This window comes from Myotis yumanensis, unplaced genomic scaffold (genome assembly GCF_028538775.1).
Source record: "Myotis yumanensis isolate MYYU_CA2020_CCGP unplaced genomic scaffold, mMyoYum1.0.hap1 SCAF_2, whole genome shotgun sequence".
Classification (NCBI taxonomy): Eukaryota; Metazoa; Chordata; class Mammalia; order Chiroptera; family Vespertilionidae; genus Myotis; species Myotis yumanensis.
The window spans coordinates 93,664,276-93,682,233 of NW_027223753.1; the positions used below are offsets into that span (position 1 = coordinate 93,664,276).

The window sequence follows — 17,958 nt, forward strand, 5'->3', positions numbered from 1 at the left end:
ATTGTGATAGGAAGCCATCAGACTATTGTTTGGGAATTTTCATTGTAATTAGCACTCAATGATTTTAAATATAATTTAAATGGCTATTCAATTAAAACTCATGGTCATAATACAAATTTTTTAAAAAATGAAAGAAATAAGTGCCAACAGCACTAAAACACTAGCTATGGAAAGATTAAAGTTTCCTATGAAAAAAATAGAAACTCAACTTATGAAATAAAACAAACACAAATTAACAAGTGCAGCTTAATGTGAAGGGGAATATCTGAAAACAACATTACCCATGAAGAATGAATATAGGGAGAGGGACAGATATCAGAAAGGAAAGCAAGCCTGGGCGAATAGTGGTATTAGAACAGAATTCAATAGGACCTGCTGATTAGAGAAATTTTGGACCTGGCTGTATAGCCCTCTGAAGAAACCCATTCCGACACCTCAGTAAACAGATCCAGTGAACTTGTTGTAACTGAGTTTTATTACAGAGCATCTTCTCTCCCCATGCACTTGCATTGCCTAGCGTGTTGTTCACGCGATGTTACTGCCCAAAGTACCAAGGGGATGTGCAGGGGATGGGCACTTCCTTCCAGATGGTCTCCAGCCTCTGGGCCCAAGATGCCACCATCTGCTTTCTTTCCTCTTCTGATGCAGTCTCAGGAGCAAAACTGATCTGGGGGGCAAGCACTTTAAATCCACAGAAGTGCAAGGTGCCATGCTACAGCCACAAAAAAACAAAAGAATTGATCGGAAGCCACACCCTTACACAGCATTCAGGTGAACAATTAAAGGGGGAGATGATATAAAATAAAACTTCAAAAACACAACTGAAAACCTTGAATGCTACTGGGTAACTGAAAACCACGAAGTACCCTATAACCTTAGGATGCTATTACCGGGGAGGTGAAGAATTCTGGGCAACAAGAAGTTCCAAATTCTATTCTGATCATTGATCTTTGCTACTGACTCAGACAGTGAACTTTATGGTTTTGATTGACTAGGCAAATTAGTATCCATTTATATGATAGATTATTCTAGAATGAGATTATTCTAGCTATAATGTGCTACCCTGGAAATTTCTCAAGATATGTATTAAATAAAAACAATAAGAAGTTTGAAGCAACATTTATAGTATACCATTTAGGTGAAAAAAAATAAATATAATAAACCTAATAATAATATAGATTATTAAAAATGATTATTTTTAAGGTGAAATTAAGAGTACTGACTTTGTATTTTTGTATTTTATAGTTGCACTTTTTTTCTGTTATGCACTTTTACAAAGTGAAAAAATATAAAGATTTTTTTAAAACAAGAAGAATTTAAGTGTGGACAATGGCACGTGAGAGACCAGTTGGCCCTGAAGAAAGACGTTAAGGCTTGTAAATAATCATTTCTTTCTCAGAGCATCACTAAGTGGAATCCCTGTGTCATCTCCTTTCAAAGAAGACCACTTTTTCTTTCCTAGAAATATCCCTCTCCTTCCCTTCAAACCCACACCCTGTCCAGGCCTACCCTACCAGGGTTGGTGGGAGGGCAAGAGGCCCACACATCACCGTCACATTTTAAAAGTGAGCTCACCAACTTTTAAATATGTGATCACCCCTCCCTGGACAACCATCCCCTCATAACACTGTGGAAGAACGTTCCCATCTCAGTTAGACTCTCCTAGCAGTTCTGTGCTCCTCCCCTCAACCTGCTTGAACCTGCCACGCCCACTGCTTTCCCCTTTGCAAACCACCATCCCCGGGGCCCCTGGGCCCAGGGATGTGCACACAGTCGGGCCTGAATCCTGGGGACCCGTGTGAGGGGCTCTGAGGAGGAGGCTCAGCCCGGGCCCCATGGACCTCCTCTGTGGGAGGCGTGAGGCTATTGGGAATGCCAGGCCTGGGCACCTCTCACCAGGGTTGGAGGGCGATGCTGCCTTCAAGCAGCAAGGCCTGTGGAGGACTCCATAGCTCTGTGGGCTCAGTACCTGCCCAGTCCCCACCCCCTACCCCCCCTCCACCCTGCCCCAGCCCCCGCCAGGGCAATCCTGTTATCTGCAGAGCAGACTCCAGCTAACCAGGCTTGTCCTAGCTTCCACCCAAACAATAATGCAGCCTGTTGTTATAATTTGTGTTGTCCCTATTGGCCAACTTTTTCAGTGCTGCTAAGTCAAAAAATTAAAAAGGGTAAAATGTTATAATTTCCTGTATCCAGATGGAGTCAAAATGATCTGGGTTTCAGGCTTCAGTCCCATCTCATTTTGCACCTGGGAAGCTGTGGGGAGAGGGGGTGGGGTGCGGTGCAATGGCTACCTGGAGGGGCCACAAGAAGTATTTAAAATCTCCACTGACTCCAGTTTTCGTGTACATCTCGGCCGTGCCGCCCGTGGTTATGGAAAGGAGGGCCAGTTTACCCTGCGGAGGAGAAAGCACATGTGTCATGTGAACCCCAGAGGAGGAGACAAATAAATGTCACTGTGACTCCAGCACAGAGCTCTGTAATGACCAGGAGGGGCATCTGGGGAGGGACAAATATAACACTCCCACTTCCAGGAAGGCCAGCTATAGGTGACAGCTGCCCCCAGTGGGAGGCAGGGAGGGAGCAATCAGAGGGAATAGTCTGATCTCCCACTTCTGGCAGAAGGTGGGTTCAGCGCTGCAGGTGAGAAGTGGGTAAGGCGGGCGCAGACCTGGAGGGCTGGGAGGTTGGGGGCTGAAGGAGGCCAGGTCATGCCCACACATGGCACCACTCAGCAAATGTTAGCATCACTTCTGGCCCAAGCCGGATCTTTGTGACTTAGTGTTTTCTTTATATGCACTATTTTCTGAAGCTTTTAGAATTTTAATAATCATGTATTTTAATAAGAAAGTCATAGCTACCACGTGTTGGGTATGTACCAGCTTCCATGGGAAGCTCTGAGAGACGAACTGCGAGGGGAGCAGAGCTGCCAGCCCTCTCGAAGTCAGGGCCGCGCAGCACGTGGCCCACTTGGAGACCATTGTTATAATCTGATTGTTATTGAACAGGAAAGGAGTACAGGGAAGACTAGAGAATATAGGAATGCCATTTATACAGCTTTGCTAATTTAACACTATCCAAGTCTGTTCCCCACTGACTGATGTGGGAAGGGACTAGACACAGGCAGTTTGGACGCATGCCCAGTAAAGAGAAGATGCTTATCTCTCCATCACACCTGGGAACAGGTAATTGGCCAGAAGGAGTGGGACCACTGCGAGGGCATGAAACCTGAATATTTAAACATTTGCACAAAGATGCACGCTCTCTTGGTTCTCTGCCTGGCGCACGGGGCTCCCGGCTCTCCTCTTGCAGGGAGTGTCCTCCCTTGCACCCATGTGGCTCACGGCCATGTGGAACCCAAACTATAGGCTAATGGAATTTGATTAACTGATGCTGAACTGGACCCAGCTGCAACATGGAACAGACACTTTGGACACTGGCTTTGCTTTTGGAGCTGCTGGAACCTCAGCGGCCCCCTCTTCAGGACTGGGTTAAGGTGCATCGGACATTACAACCCCAGGAATGAAACTCCATGCTTGTAAAGCTTTCTACCACATCTCATTCACCTGGGGGGTATTCTGAAAATACCATTTCAGTGGTACGCAAGAACCCCACTCCCACTCGTGTGCACCCAGCCCACTAATTTCTCTAGCAACACCACCACCCTCCTAGCAAAACTTCAGGCCCTCACAGCCATACACGTAGTGCACTGTGGCTGTGGCTGTGCCCTCCCTAGAGACAAAGCTCCACGGCTTCAGAAACAATGCTTTTATTCACCCACGTGCAGCGCACAGAGCTTTCTTTGCCCATAGTTGGTGCTCAATCAATATTTGTTTTTTAAAAAGGAAACTAGAAATATAACTCGATGAGATGCACTCTATCCCTCCCTCAGTCTATAGCAGTGGTTCTCAACCTTCTGGCCCTTTAAATACAGTTCCTCATGTTGTGACCCTACCATAAAATTATTTTCGTTGCTACTTCACAACTGTAATGTTGCTACTGTTATGAATCATAATGTAAATATCTGATATGCAGGATGGTCTTAGGCAACCCTTGTGAAAGGGTCGTTTGACCGCCAAAGGGGTCGTGGCCCACAGGTTGAGAACCGCTGGTCTATAGTGATCCTTATTCCAGCACATACCTTGAGAAACCCGGAATCATAGAATCCTGGGAGGTCGAAGGCAAACCCCTGACACAGCACCCTGTCCATCCAGCCCTTCAGGATGGCCGGCACGCTGAACCAGTACAGCGGGAACTGGGGACAACACCAAGGACAAACGAATGCTGCGGTTGTCTCAGGCTTCGTGGTTCAGTCTATCTGGTGACTCAGAAGGAATTCTGCTGCCCGCTTGCAGGGTGACTGAGCAGGCGAGTGTAACCCACAGGGCAGCACAAGTTGAGAACATTTCTTCCCTTTCAGTGTGAGGCATGCAGTGTGGGTTTGAGAAGGTGGAGTGGGGTAGGGCAGAGTGGACAATGGTCCTGGTTGCTGTCACAGGTGCCTCTGCATCCCCTACGACAGCCCCCTTACGCTGGACCCCGAGCAGACCGGGAGGCGCTCAGAAGCTCTGCTAGACTCGGATCTGCGGCGGCAGCCTGTGGCCAACACAATGGAAGGAACATGAGGAAGGGTGTGGAAATAGATTCTGCCCCTTTGTGTGCCTGGGGGGAGCTGCTGGCATCTGGAAATCAGACTGAGTTAGGTTCTGAGAAGCTTCAGGTTTAACACAAACTAAAGCCTTACCCTCAGATCCCACACACCAGTAGTAAGATCTCCCCAAAGTTTTCGTGTTCTCCTGGAAGCCCTGACACTATGTCCAATAATGCCATCAATGCAAAGAGATGGACACAGACAAGAACCAGTTACTAAAGATGAAAGGAGGCCTGTGCTTCATGTGTTTTCACCCTAACTCACACTCAAACTTGGGACTTGCACTGATCCAAGCTTCACAACCTACTTCTGTGTGATACTGGCAAGTTACTTAACCTGTCTGTGCCTCCTTTTCCTAATTTGCTAATTGGGCTACTCCTAGTCCCTAGCTCACAGCATTGTGGTGAGGGAGGATCCAGAACAGAGTAACTGCTCAGTGAAGAGTGAGATGTGCATGGTAACAGTAGGAGTGGGGCTGAATGAAACAAATAAACCAACAATGCAGACCCTATTGGTAAAGTATAAGGAAGTGAGAAGGAGGGTGGAAGAAGAGAGGTGACATGGAGGGTTAAGAAAACAACTTAATAGTCTCAACAATAAAAATAAAGCTAAACAAAACAAAATAAAACAAAACAAACCATTATAAAAGAACAGGCCTTGGCTTGCTTTAGCTACCCAGTTCCATGAGTGGTCAGCTGACCCCGGGAGACAGGAAGGAGAATGAGAGCTGCTTGTGGTTCTGAGGCCAGAGTTGCTACAGCCCCATAGTCCTTCTGCCAGAAAGGGGTGGCCTTGTTCTTCCCACTTCCTGCCCTCACCAGGGTTGGGAAGCAGACAATCTGGACCGATCAGTTCCATCTTGGAGACTCTGGATCTAGAGACTCTCGTCCTTGGTGTGAAGCTAGGGGAGGACAGAGCCAGCAGGTGGAGAGCAGATGAGACTCAGAGAAAGAAGAGCCTCTGTTTCCACTGTCCTTTTGCCACCATCTGTCCTGGGTTCCAGGAGACCTAGGTGACCAGGGCCCTAAGAATCAATTCCCTTTTTTTCTAGTTTGGCTTGTATTTCCATTACCCCAATGACTCCCAAAGAGTAAGTGTTGATATTGCTGCCAAGCTTAGGGTCACAACCTTGACTGCAAACCTTCTAGCTGTGGCAGGGAGTGGCCTTGATGAGTTAGGCCAGTTCTTGGGCCAGATCTTTAGGTAGTGAATCCTGGCCCTGGAACAATTTGTGAATGAAACAGGGATGGCGGGCGGGTGAGGCAACCAATGAGAGGCAGGAAACCAATAGATTTTCCTCTTAATGATTAGGATATTTAAAGCAGGAGCTGCTTATGGTTTTCCTCCAGCCCCTGCCTGTCTGGGGTGCGGAAAAGAGGGAAATGAAAGCAACATGATATGACATTTCTTGGACCATTGGGCTAAAGGCAAAATACTTCTATTTACTTGGGGGTCAGGATTTTGGATGAGTAATATTTGCTATATGGATCTCCTTACCCAACTAGGCATAAATAAGTGTGCAAATGTGCTGAAAACATCAACACCACTTTGAGAAGTATGAAATCCAATATTTGGAAAGATTTTATCCATAGAATGAATCTAATTCAGTATAATAATTGAGGAAAACAAACCTGAAATATCACTAGGTCAGCTTCCTGAACCTTCTTCTGCTCATCGACTATGTCACTGGTAAGAGACCGCTTCTTGCAGGCTTCATATGCTTCCACCCCGTAACTGAAGACCTCGGGATTAGAGAGAGCACCTGGAGAGGAAGAGGCCAAATGTTCTCACTCTCAGGGCAACATCCACGCCATCCAGGCCAAGTCCACTGGTGTCATTTACCCTGGACTCCCCAAAGCAAGTCACCAGATCGTCACTGAGACCCAACCAGGTAGTCAGGCTATGGAATAAAAACAAAGGAAGCTGCTGTCCTTACCTTCAAGGACTCAAAGTCCAGTAGGAGAAGTAGTGAAATAACTAACCAAATGATTAACATACGGGACAAAACAGAATTGGTCAGCTAGCTCAGTCCAGCGCTACAGCCCGATCAGCCTCACATCACACAGTCAAGATTCATGTGGTCTAACTCTGGGTGTGTGCTAAGTACAGTGGTGGCCCTCAGAGGCAGTGACCAGCTCTGTTTGGTTGGGTTAGCAAACATATCTCTGGGAATGGGCTTTGTGAACTGGGTTTTCAAGATGGAGCAGGAGTCACCAGGCAGCCTGGAACACTAGAGGGAAGTGGAAGGATGTTCTGGACAAAAGACACAAGGCACTTGACTGCCAACAAGGTCAGCACATCTGAGGAGCTGGGGTGGAAATCCAGTAGGGATGCGTGTGATGTGTCTGCAGATGGGCCTCTGGCCTTGAGTTTTGCTAAGGAGCTTAGCTTTTCCTGCACATGGGGAGCCATGTGGTTTAAGAAGAGAAAAAATAAGTTCTGTGGTTTAGATTTAGAAAAGCTTCCTATAGCAGCAGGGGTATGAGAGCAAGCCTGGGGGTGGGGCGGAAGTCAGGTGGTAGCAGTGGGTGGGAGGAGGTTTTTCAGGGCTAGAACTTACAGTACCATCCAACAGCAACTAAGATGAAAGATGAGATATCTTGATCTCTCACTTTAGTTGGGCTCGTGTCAATTAGAATGACTCATCAGAAGGCATTCATCAGTATTAACCACAGGTTACACTTTACTGAGCACATCCTCATTGTCAGGGGCAGCGCTCCACACACTCCGCCTTCTCTATCTTCACAACACCGGGTGAGATGGGTATAAATCCCAACTACCAAAGGGGAAACTGAGACTAAAGAGAGGCCAGAGACTACTTCAATGCCCCAGGGCCCTAAGTGGCAGCAGAGGTGGGAGGATGAAGGTGCAGGTTTGAACCACTGCGCACTCGGGGTCTGGAGATGAGCCAGCAAGCTCCAGGTTGCTTGGAGAAGAGCCAAGAGGAGAACTGGACCCTCAGTGCTTCAATAGATTCACAATTTTAAAACTTCAGTCTTCTTTGCCACCTCTTTTAATCTACCTACATTTCATTGTCATTCAAAAAACACATATTGAGTGCCTTCTTTGCATAAGGTTCATTATTGACAGGGAACCCTAGGAGGGTAACTGCCCTATAGATAGGTCAAAAGAGGTTACCTCTAATCTCAATATGGGCAAGGCCTTTAATTCAGGCCTTCCAGGTAGTTAAGGGAGGGGCAGAATTTTCTGTGATAGAAAGTTTTATTTGCATGAAATTACATCCTTCACTTTCTTTTTTTAAAATATATTTTTATTAATTTCAGAGAGGAAGGGAGAGGGAGAGAGAGGTAGAAACATCAATGAGAGAGAATCATTGATTGGCCACCTCCTGCACACATCCCACTGGGATCAAGCCTGCAACCCAAGCATGTTTCCTTGAACAGAATCGAACCCAGAACCCTTTGGTCCACAGGCCAACCCTCTATCCACTGATGGGTAGGGCCATCCCTCAGTTTCTTAAAGTCCCATTTCTAATCTAGGCCTAGAAGAGGTGCAGCTGGTGATTCAGCAGCTAAAAGCAAGGGCAGTGTCCAAAATTTCCGTTCCACAGTGGAGCTAGACTGGTACAACAGGCTAGTTACAGTCCATCAGCCCATTGTGTGGGTCCACATGGCTCTGAGCCATGTGGGTGAATGCGAGAGAGCAGGAACATGAGAGCCTGGAAGCCTGGAGCACAAGAGGCAAGAGAGCAAGAGAGAGAACTCCCTTGTTTAGGAGCTTAAGTTTCTTAAATCTTTCCCTGCTTTCAGTGGCCATACCTCCTTTGGCAAATGACCAGTTCCTAGGTGTGATTGACAGATAAGTACCTTCCCTATGTCACCCAGACTTTACTGGGCATGCCTATAATATTTGGTCTCCCCTTTGCTCTTTTCCAGTTATTAATAACTGGGTTTATTATCATGGTATCACTTATATTCTCTTTAATTCCAAATGCATAAAATAAATTGCAAAACTGTCATTCTCAGGAGTACCCAAGAATGCTTCCTGGCAATGTTGTCAGTTTGGGTTCAAATAAACGTATAAAGTTTTCTACAGGAATGGACATTCCTACCTTGGCTGTGTTAGGGCACTTACATTTGTACGAGTAAGGGAAATCCCTCATTGTACCAGGAAGAGGAAGACATCTACTTCTCTAGAAACTGTTATCAATGGAGAAGGTTCAAACTTAAGTCTGCACAATCCTACCCTTGTTTACTGTGCCTTTTCTGGTAACCTCTCATAACTGACTCCCCACCCCCAACGTCATTTTTTGTCTTTAGCTAAAGATGGTATTTAAGGTGCTGGCTTCTGCCATTTTGAAGAGCTACTCACTTTTCCTGAGTCTCTCTCATGTATATGGGAAGAATAGAAGTTTAATTTGTTTTTCTCCTGATAATATGTCTCATGTCAATTTAATTATTAGACCAGCTAGAAGAAGTTAGAAGGAGAGAGGCACACTTTTCCTCCCCAACAATATCAAAGCAATAATTTTTATTAGTGTGGGTGTGGAGAGACCTTTCTAAGCAAGAAGTAAATCCAGAGCTATAAAAGAAAGACTGACACATGGTTTGAAATAAAAGTTGGAAGCAACATAAATATAAATCAATACTGTTACCATTGTCATTAGCCAGTTATTAATAATAGGAAAGGAGTAAAGGGAAGGCCAGACATTATAAGCTTGGCCATCTTATGGGTGAAGCATGGGTTGCTTCACCAGGAAGCTGCAATTTCACACTCCACAGGGAACCACTGCCCATTCCCTGCAGATCCCTGGGGGAAGGGACTGGACCAAAGGGAAGATGGGCGCATGCACAGTGAGTCAGTGTGATGTAGGGAAAGCACTTGCCTGTCAATCTAATCTGGGAACAAAGATAATTGGCCAGAAGGGTGGAGCCACTGCAAGCCTTAGAAAATTTGGGAATACATAACCCTGAAACAAAGGAATTTTCTCCCTCTGGTTCCTCTGGCTTTGCTCCTGGTTACTTGCATTTGTCCCTGTTCCCTCCATACCCAATGGACTGCAGAAGTCATATGGCTCATGGCTGTGCGGACCCCACACATAAAGGACTGCAGCTGGGAACACAAGCTAAGCTAGCCTGATGCTTGATTGGACTGTGCAAATATGGTGTGGAAACTCTGAGCACTGGCTGTAATTCTAGCCCCACTGAGACAAGACTGGAGTTTTTCCTTGGTTGATGGATGGAGATGGGACCATGGAAACTCAGGTGTTTAGTTCCATGCAAATAAATATCACTAATTCTCCCATGCAAATCTCAGAAAATTGCTTTACTCGTGACATCTCGAGAATCCCACTCCCACCAGCAACAGGCGAGGAAACAGAGAGCTCCTCACCGATAACAATACCAGGGAGTGCTACATAATCTTTAAAAAGACTTCTGAGGAATAAAGCAAGTAACAATGGCTGTGTTTATATCTGTGTCTATAGATTTTCTAATCATATACATCAATACAAACTTTTTTTTTAATATTTAGAATAAGGTCTACAAGGATCCATACCAGAAAGTTAAGCTTACTTGACTCTGGGTACAGTGTAGTATGTGAAAATAGTTGATTGATTTATTAATAGAAAATAAAGACCTGGAGAGGCAAGGATGTCAGCTATTATCTTCAGTACTAAATACTAAATATGGAGATCTCGTTAATGCAATTACAAACAAAAGGAAGTTTAAGGTATTAAACAGTGGAAAAGTAGAGGTGAAATGATCCTTATTTGCAGATTATGTGATTGTATATTGGAAACGCACAGTGCATCACCTGAAAACTACCACAGACAGTAAGTAAATGAGCAATGGTTGGATGCACACACACGTGGATGCAGAGGTATATACCAAGAGTATTCCTCTCTACACAGAAAAACAAAAACCAGTCCATAAGAATCAGGCAAGATCTCTAAAAGAAAACTTGTTAACAGACTTAGAGAGTTGTAAAAAAGACATGAGCAAATGAAAAGCCATACAATTTTCTCAGATAGAAAGAATTGGCATCATAAAAGTGAACCTGTAAATTTATCTACTTATTTAACTGATTCTTTAGAGAGAGGGAGAGAGAGAAACAATGATGTGAGAGTGAAACATTGATCAGCTGCCTTCTGCTCGTACCACCACTTGGTATTGAACCCACACCTGGGTATATGCCCTGACCAGGAATCAAACTCGCCACCTTCTGGCATACGGGATGACGCTCCAATCAACTGAGATACACCGGCTAGAGCTCATCTGTAAATTTAATGGTATCTGAATTAAAATATCATCTGGTTACTTATTGAATCTAGAAACCTAATTCAAAAGATTTAATGGAAAAGTAAAATGAAAATAGAAAATAAGGGAAATGAGGGTGACATAACTCTATCATATATTAAATTTGCCAAAATAAATAAAGTCGTGTGGTAGAAAATAAACAAAGTCATGGACAGAAAACAAAGAGAAACTATAAAGTAGTGTGGATGAAAAGGGGCCACATACTTAATCAGACAAGCTAAGCGAAGGCCTGTATAGCAGGCCTTATAAACTCAGACACCAAAAGTAACCACATAGCATGGTCTGAAATGAAAACATTCTAACTAAAAGCAGGTCATGTCCTAGGCTAGAATCTTCTGTGACAAAGGTCAATTTTGACCTTGATTGAGCCTGTCTAGTGTCTTTTTGCATCTACCATGACATGCCTTTGGAATGTCAAGGTTAATTCCCTTTTTCCTGACCCCTCCTGGCACAACCACAGCACCAGGGCAGAGACCACAAATTCTCTCATTGTTCTTGTTATCATGTTTATTATTGACTGTTAACTATCCCATACCCACGAATGTAAAATAAGTATTTGTCTATCCATTTTACTTTTTATCCACGCCTAGAGATTTCTCTGCATTGTTTTCTCCTGCTTCCCTAATCCATCGCCAATGAATTTCATGTTACCCCCTTACACCTTGCCCTTTGATTCTAATGCATAAAGTAAGTGGTAAAACTGCCATTTTCCCAATCTGTTGAGATTTTGCTTCCCAGCAATTGTTGTCAGTTTGGCTCAAATAAACTCATAAAAGTTCTCTAAAGGTTTGAATGTTTGTTATGCTGAAAATAGAGTGAAATGTAAGTGGAAATTTAGATCACAATGAAGGTGGCATTTTAAATCAGGGCAAACAGCTGGATCATGCAATAAATGGTGGCAGAAAACTGAGTAGATAGTTGGGAAATGCTTGGACTCATGCCTCACATTAGACACTGAAATAAATTTTGAATGGATAAAGTTTGTAATTTTAAAAAGTAGAATCTGTAAAATACTACAAGAAACTATAAAACTTTTTAAAAATAAACTTAGAGTTTATATATATGATGCAAAATCCAGATCTTAGAAAGTTTGACCTTTGTTCAAAAGCCAACTAATTAAAAGTAAATAAAATCCTGCATGGAAAAAAAAGATAATACCATAAGCACAGTAAAAAACAAAAAAATTGGTGGAAATGTATTTACAATTCAAATCCCACACTAAATGCTAATTTTATAATATGTAAAGAGCTCTTTAAAATCAATAAGAAAAGGGAGGATTCTAAAATGGTGGCAGAATAAGTGGAAACTACACTGACAGTCTCCCAGGACCAAAGTAGAAATACAACTAAAATACATAAAAACTACCCAGAAAAATTAATTGAGGACTCTGAGCTCCAATCCCAGAGTCCCCAAGGACAGAAAGAACCCTGATAATCAAGGACAGAAAGTGGAGACTGCATAGAGACTGGTAGGAAGTGTGGAGGGGCTGAGCCCTCACAGACAGCAGCTGAATGTATGGAGGGATATCTCAGTTTTAGGAAATTCCCAATGAGAACCCTGAGTCTAAATGCCAAGCTGGGCTCCACAGAACAGAGAACCAGAATTGAGAAAGGTGCCCACAGAACACCTGGCTGTTAATAGCAGTAGGATTGCTGTTGGCCAGGGAGAGGCAGCTAGAAATGCAGACACCCTCTTAAAAGGCAAATACAAAACATTTTGTATGCAGTCACTCACCTTGGGCTTTGGCATAGGGAGGGCAGAGTGGATTGGAGCTATGTGAGGAGAGTCCAGAGTTGGGGGCTCTGGGGTTGGAGCTCAGAGTGCAGGCACCCTGATTTCATGTGCTGAGTCATTACCTCACGCTGTGGAGGACACCTTTGTCTGGCAGATCTTTGCTATTCAGGCAGTTTTTGCCTGGGGGAAGGCAGTTGCCCCACCTTGTTGGAAGACCTCTATCACCACCCTGATGTTGATAGCCGGAGGCTAATAAAGCTTGAGTGTCAACTGAACTGAAGGCAGAGGAAGATCTCTGTGGGCTTTGAGTCTCTGCCTGATCTTCTTTTGGGCCTGAGGCTAGGAAAAGCAGACCCTGGTGCACATCTTGGTCCTTTCCAAAGGCACAAAGCCCCAGCAGAGGGAGCCACAAGATGAGGATTGCAGATAGCTCCAGGAGGATACTCAGAGAAAGACTCAGTGTCTGACATTGTCCTGTACTAGAAACTGGGTGTCATAGCGGATCTACCTAATACATAGACACAAACCCAAACAGGCAGTCAAATGGGGAGACAAAAAAAATAAGCCCCAAATGAAGAACAAGAGAATTCTCAAGAAGAGCTAAACAAAATGGACATAAGAAATTTATCAGATATAGAGTTCAGAATAATGATGGCAAAGATGATCAACAACATGAGTAAAGATGACTGGGTTACCATGAGATCAAGAAAGAAATAAAAAACTTCCTGGAAACCAATGAAAATGAACACACCACAACCCAAAAATCTCTGGGTCACAGCAAAAGCAGTGCTGAGAGGGAAGTTATAGCACTACAGGCCTACCTCAAAAAAACAAGAAAAATTAATAAAAAACCATTTAACCCTACAACTTAAAGAATTAGAAAAAGAACAAGAGAAGCCCAGAGTACATAGATACTTCGAGCGAGACATCTAGAAATCTTCTTGATGCCTGTCTTCTGAACTCAGAACCTGGGATTATAATCTGCTCCAATCACTAAACAAAACTTCCGTTCTTATAGAGATGACTCTCCTAAATACCTGATCACGTAGACCAAAGGCCTAACTTTGGGAGCCCATATGCATCACTGACTCCTGAAATGAGACACAGCTGTTTAAATGAACTAAACTCTTCTCAAGACTGAGTCTGGTTTAACGAGAACTAAAACAACCTACCAACCCACCTTCTGAAATGTGAACTTCTCAGGAAATTTTAATGGTGAGACTGAAGGGGTTCAGGACAGGCCTCTCCCAGACGTGCCACTTGACATGTGGATTATTTTGAGCTGAAGGCGATTGAGAACCTGCTGGCCCACAAACAACTTTTACTTCTCCCTGAGAGAATTTAAATTAGGAACTTGCCTATAATAAGTGTTATTAGCAGAAATAACTTTTTATAGGGCAGGGCAGACTTCTAATTACTGAACACCTGCTCTTCTTATTGTCCTGCAATGACCTTCGTCCCTTCTGAAGCCCCAAGGTGCCTTACTTCATCCTTAGCTCAGAATGCCATGTATACCGCATTTTCTCTTTCTGTCTCTGAATCTCTCATGTATGTTGGGTTCCCATATGTATGTATGTACATAATTAAATTTTTTTTTTATTTAAATCTTTATTGTTCAGATTATTACATTAGTTACTCTTTTTTCCCACCATAACTCCCCTCCACCCAGTTCCCACCCCACCCTCCGCCCTCACTCCCCACCCACTGTCCTCATCCATAGGTGCACGATTATTGTCTAATCACTTCACTCACCCCCACACCCCTTTCCCCTGCCCCAAGAATAGTCAGTCCATTCCCATTCTATGTCCCTGATTCTATTACAATCACCAGTTCATACTGTTCATCAGATTATTTATTCACTTGATTTTTAGATTCACTTGTTGATAGATGTGTATTCGTTGTTCATAATTTGTATCTTTACCTTTTTCTTCTTCTTCCTCTTCTTAAAGGATACCTTTCAGCATTTCATATAATACTGGTTTGGTGGTGATGAACTCCTTTAGCTTTTTCTTATCTGTGAAGCTCTTTATCTGGCCTTCACTTCTGAATGATAGCTTTGCTGGATAAAGTAGTCTTGGTTGTAGGTTCTTGGTATTTATCACTTTGGATATTTCTTGCCACTCCCTTATGGCCTGCATAGTTTCTGTTGAGAAATCAGCTGACAGTCGTATGGGTACTCCCTTGTAGGTAACTGAGTTTCTTTCTCTTGCTGCTTTTAGGATTCTCTCTTAGTCTTTTGCTCTTGGCATTTTAATTATGATGTGTCTTGGTGTGGTCCTCTTTGGGTTCCTTTTGTTTGGGGTTCTCTGCGCTTCCTGGACTTGGAAGTCTATTCCTTTCACTAGGTAGGGGAAGTTTTCTGTCATTATTTTTTATTTTTATTTTTTTTAAATATATTTTATTGATTTTTTACAGAGAGGAAGGGAGAGAGATAGATAGTTAGAAACATCGACGGGAGAGAAACATCGATCAGCTGCCTCCTGCACATCTCCCACTGGGGATGTGCCCGCAACCCAGGTACATGCCCTTGACCGGAATCGAACCCGGGACCCTTCAGTCCGCAGGCCGACGCTCTATCCACCGAGCCAAACCGGTTTTGGCATCTGTCATTATTTCTTCAAATAGGTTTTCAATATCTTGCTGTCTCTCTTCTTCTGGCACCCCTATAATTCGGATGTTGGTACGCTTGAAGCTGTCCCAGAGGCTCCTGACACTATCTTCGTATTTTTGGATTCTTTTTTCATTTTGCTTTTCCAGTTGGGTGTTTTTTGCTTCTTCGTATTTCAAATCTTTGACTTGATTCTTGCGATCCTCTAGTCTGCTGTTGGGAGTCTGTATAATGTTCTTTATTTCAGTCAGTGTATGCTTAATTTCTAGTTGGTCCTTTATCACAACATTGAGGGTCTCATTAGATTTCTTGAGGATCTCACTGCATTTATCGGCGGTCTCACCAGTCTTCTTGAAGATCTCACTACATTTATCGGCAGTCTCACCAGTCTTTTCGAGGGCCTTATTAAATTTATCGGCGGCTTCTAGACAGTTCTTTAAAGACCTTAAAAGTGTGATTTTGAATTCTATATCCAACAGTTTGCTTTCCTCCAATTCTGTCATTTGTGTCCTGTTTCTTTGTCTCTGCATTTTTTATGCTTTGCTGTGTCGATAGAGTGCCTTTCTGTACTAAGTGTCCCAATTACCTGAGGTAGACACTCTTGCTGCACCCCCTTGTGGGCTTTGTGCACAGTCTTGTTGTAGTTAAGCCTTGATTGTTGTAGTTATCACTGTGAGGAATTGACCTCCAGGCCAATTGGCTGTGAGAATCAGCTGTGTCTGCAGTGGGAGAACTTCTGTGCTGGAGACACCCCTCTGGGGCTAGACTTGCTTCTATGGGGCTTTGGTGCTCACTGAGTCTGCCCCCTGAGTGTGTCTTTTATGGTTTCACGGAGCTGCAAACTGGATGGTCCCCTAAATTTTGTTATTTTTTCTTGTTGATCCGTCTTATATTTATTGGACCAGAAGACAAAGGAAAATTTCTTCCTCCCCACAATAGTAAAATTCACTTATTAGAATGAGAAAAATGCAAATTAGAACTATACCAGGAGCCAATTTGTTCACGTGTCAGATTCCCAATTTTCAAAAATTGATAACACTTTTGGAGACAGTGAGGAAATGAGCACTTGCAAGCATTGCTGGTAGGAGTGTAAACTGGTTCAACATTTATGGGAAGCAATTTGATATTACATATGAAAATTAAAAATGCACATTCCTCCCACCAGCCAGTCCACTAGTAGACCTATTAGCATATGTAGGACAACACATGTGGTGATGATTATTCACTACAGCACTGTTTATAACAGAAAAAGGTGGAAAACAACCTAAAGTGCCCTTGAGTAGGGGCTACTTAAACTATGACATCCAAACAATGGAATAGTTTGTAGCAGTGAAAAAGGAAAGCAATATGCAAATCAATGGATATAATATACTACCATTTTTTTTAAAAGTGAAGAATATGCTGTAACCGGTTTGGCTCGGTGGATAGAGCGTCGGCCTGCGGACTGAAGGGTCCCAGGTTCGATTCTGGTCAAGGGCATGTACCTTGGTTGAGGGCACATCTCCAGTGGGGAGTGTGCAGGAGGCAGCTGATTGATGTTTCTCTCTCATCGATGTTTCTAACTCTCTATCTCTCTCCCTTCCTCTCTGTAAAAAAATCAATAAAACATATTAAAAAAAGAGAATCCCGAAGATGGGGGCATAGGTTAATGCCGGAGTTTGCTGCCTCGGACAACCACTTCAAAAATACAACTAAAAGACGGAACGGACATCATCCAGAACCACAGGAAGGCTGGCTGAGTGGAAGGTCTACAACTAGGAGGAAAGAGAAAATCATACCGAGACTCAGAGGAGGCGCAGTGCTGAAGTAAAATACTAAGGTGCGGAGTGCATGCGGAGTAGGCTGGCGGCTGAGGGCGCGGTTGTCTGTTTCAATCGGGAGGGAGTCTCAGACTCTGAGCTCCAGATCCGGGCGAGTCTCTAGGGACCCAGACTCAAACGGGAGAAGCGGGACTGTCTGGCTTCGGTCGGAACTCAAAGGCAGCTTTCTCTCCGAGGTTTGCAGCAGTTGCTGGGACTCTGAGAGGCAGAGCCCCTGGGGACAGGACTGAGAGCAGCCATAACTGCTCGCTCCGCCTGCCCTGTAGATCCCCTGGGACCCGCCCCACCCAAGCCCTGCACAGAGGCATTTGCTGGATAGCCTCAGGCAAAGGCTAGATTAGCACCTCCCTAGAGGACAGAAGTTCTCCCACTGCTGACACAGCTGATTCTCACAGCCAGTTGGCCTGGAGGTCAAATCGCCCCCAGTGTTAACTACAACAATCAAGGCTTAACTACAACAAGACTGCACACAAAGACCACTAGGGGGTGCACCAAGAAAGCATAAAAAAATGCGGAGACAAAGAAACAGGACACAATTGTCAGAATTGGAGGATATAGAGCTCAAAACCACACTTTTAAGGTCTCTCAATAATTTTCTAGAAACTGCCGATAAACTTAATGAGATCTACAAGAAATCTAATGAGACCCTCGATGTTGTGATAAAGAACCAACTAGAAATTAAGCATACACTGACTGAAATAAAGAATATTATACAGACTCCCAACAGCAGACTAGAGGATCGCAAGAATTAAGTCAAACATTTGAAATGCGAAGAAACAAAAAACATCCAACCAGAAAAGCAAAATGAAAAAAGAATCTGAAAATACGAAGATAGTGTAAGGAGCCTCTGGGACAGCTTCACGCATA

General features: G+C 43.8%; 1 protein-coding gene across 3 annotated transcripts in view; it reads right to left on the reverse strand.

Moving 5' to 3' along the window:
- Positions 1–457: 457 nt before the first annotated feature.
- Positions 458–17,958, reverse strand: part of NQO2 (N-ribosyldihydronicotinamide:quinone dehydrogenase 2) — a 38,265-nt gene continuing 20,764 nt past the window's right edge. For 2 of the 3 annotated variants that reach the window (XM_070405814.1, XM_070405813.1), the window contains exons 4-7: positions 6,283–6,413; positions 4,142–4,255; positions 2,295–2,396; positions 458–712 (exon numbers count right to left, since the gene is read on the reverse strand). In XM_070405814.1, coding sequence (XP_070261915.1) covers positions 536–712; positions 2,295–2,396; positions 4,142–4,255; positions 6,283–6,413 — 524 coding nt within the window. In that variant the 3' untranslated portion in view covers positions 458–535. The remainder of the gene's footprint in view (positions 713–2,294; positions 2,397–4,141; positions 4,256–6,282; positions 6,414–17,958) is intronic. The other variant, XM_070405815.1, reaches the window with a different exon arrangement.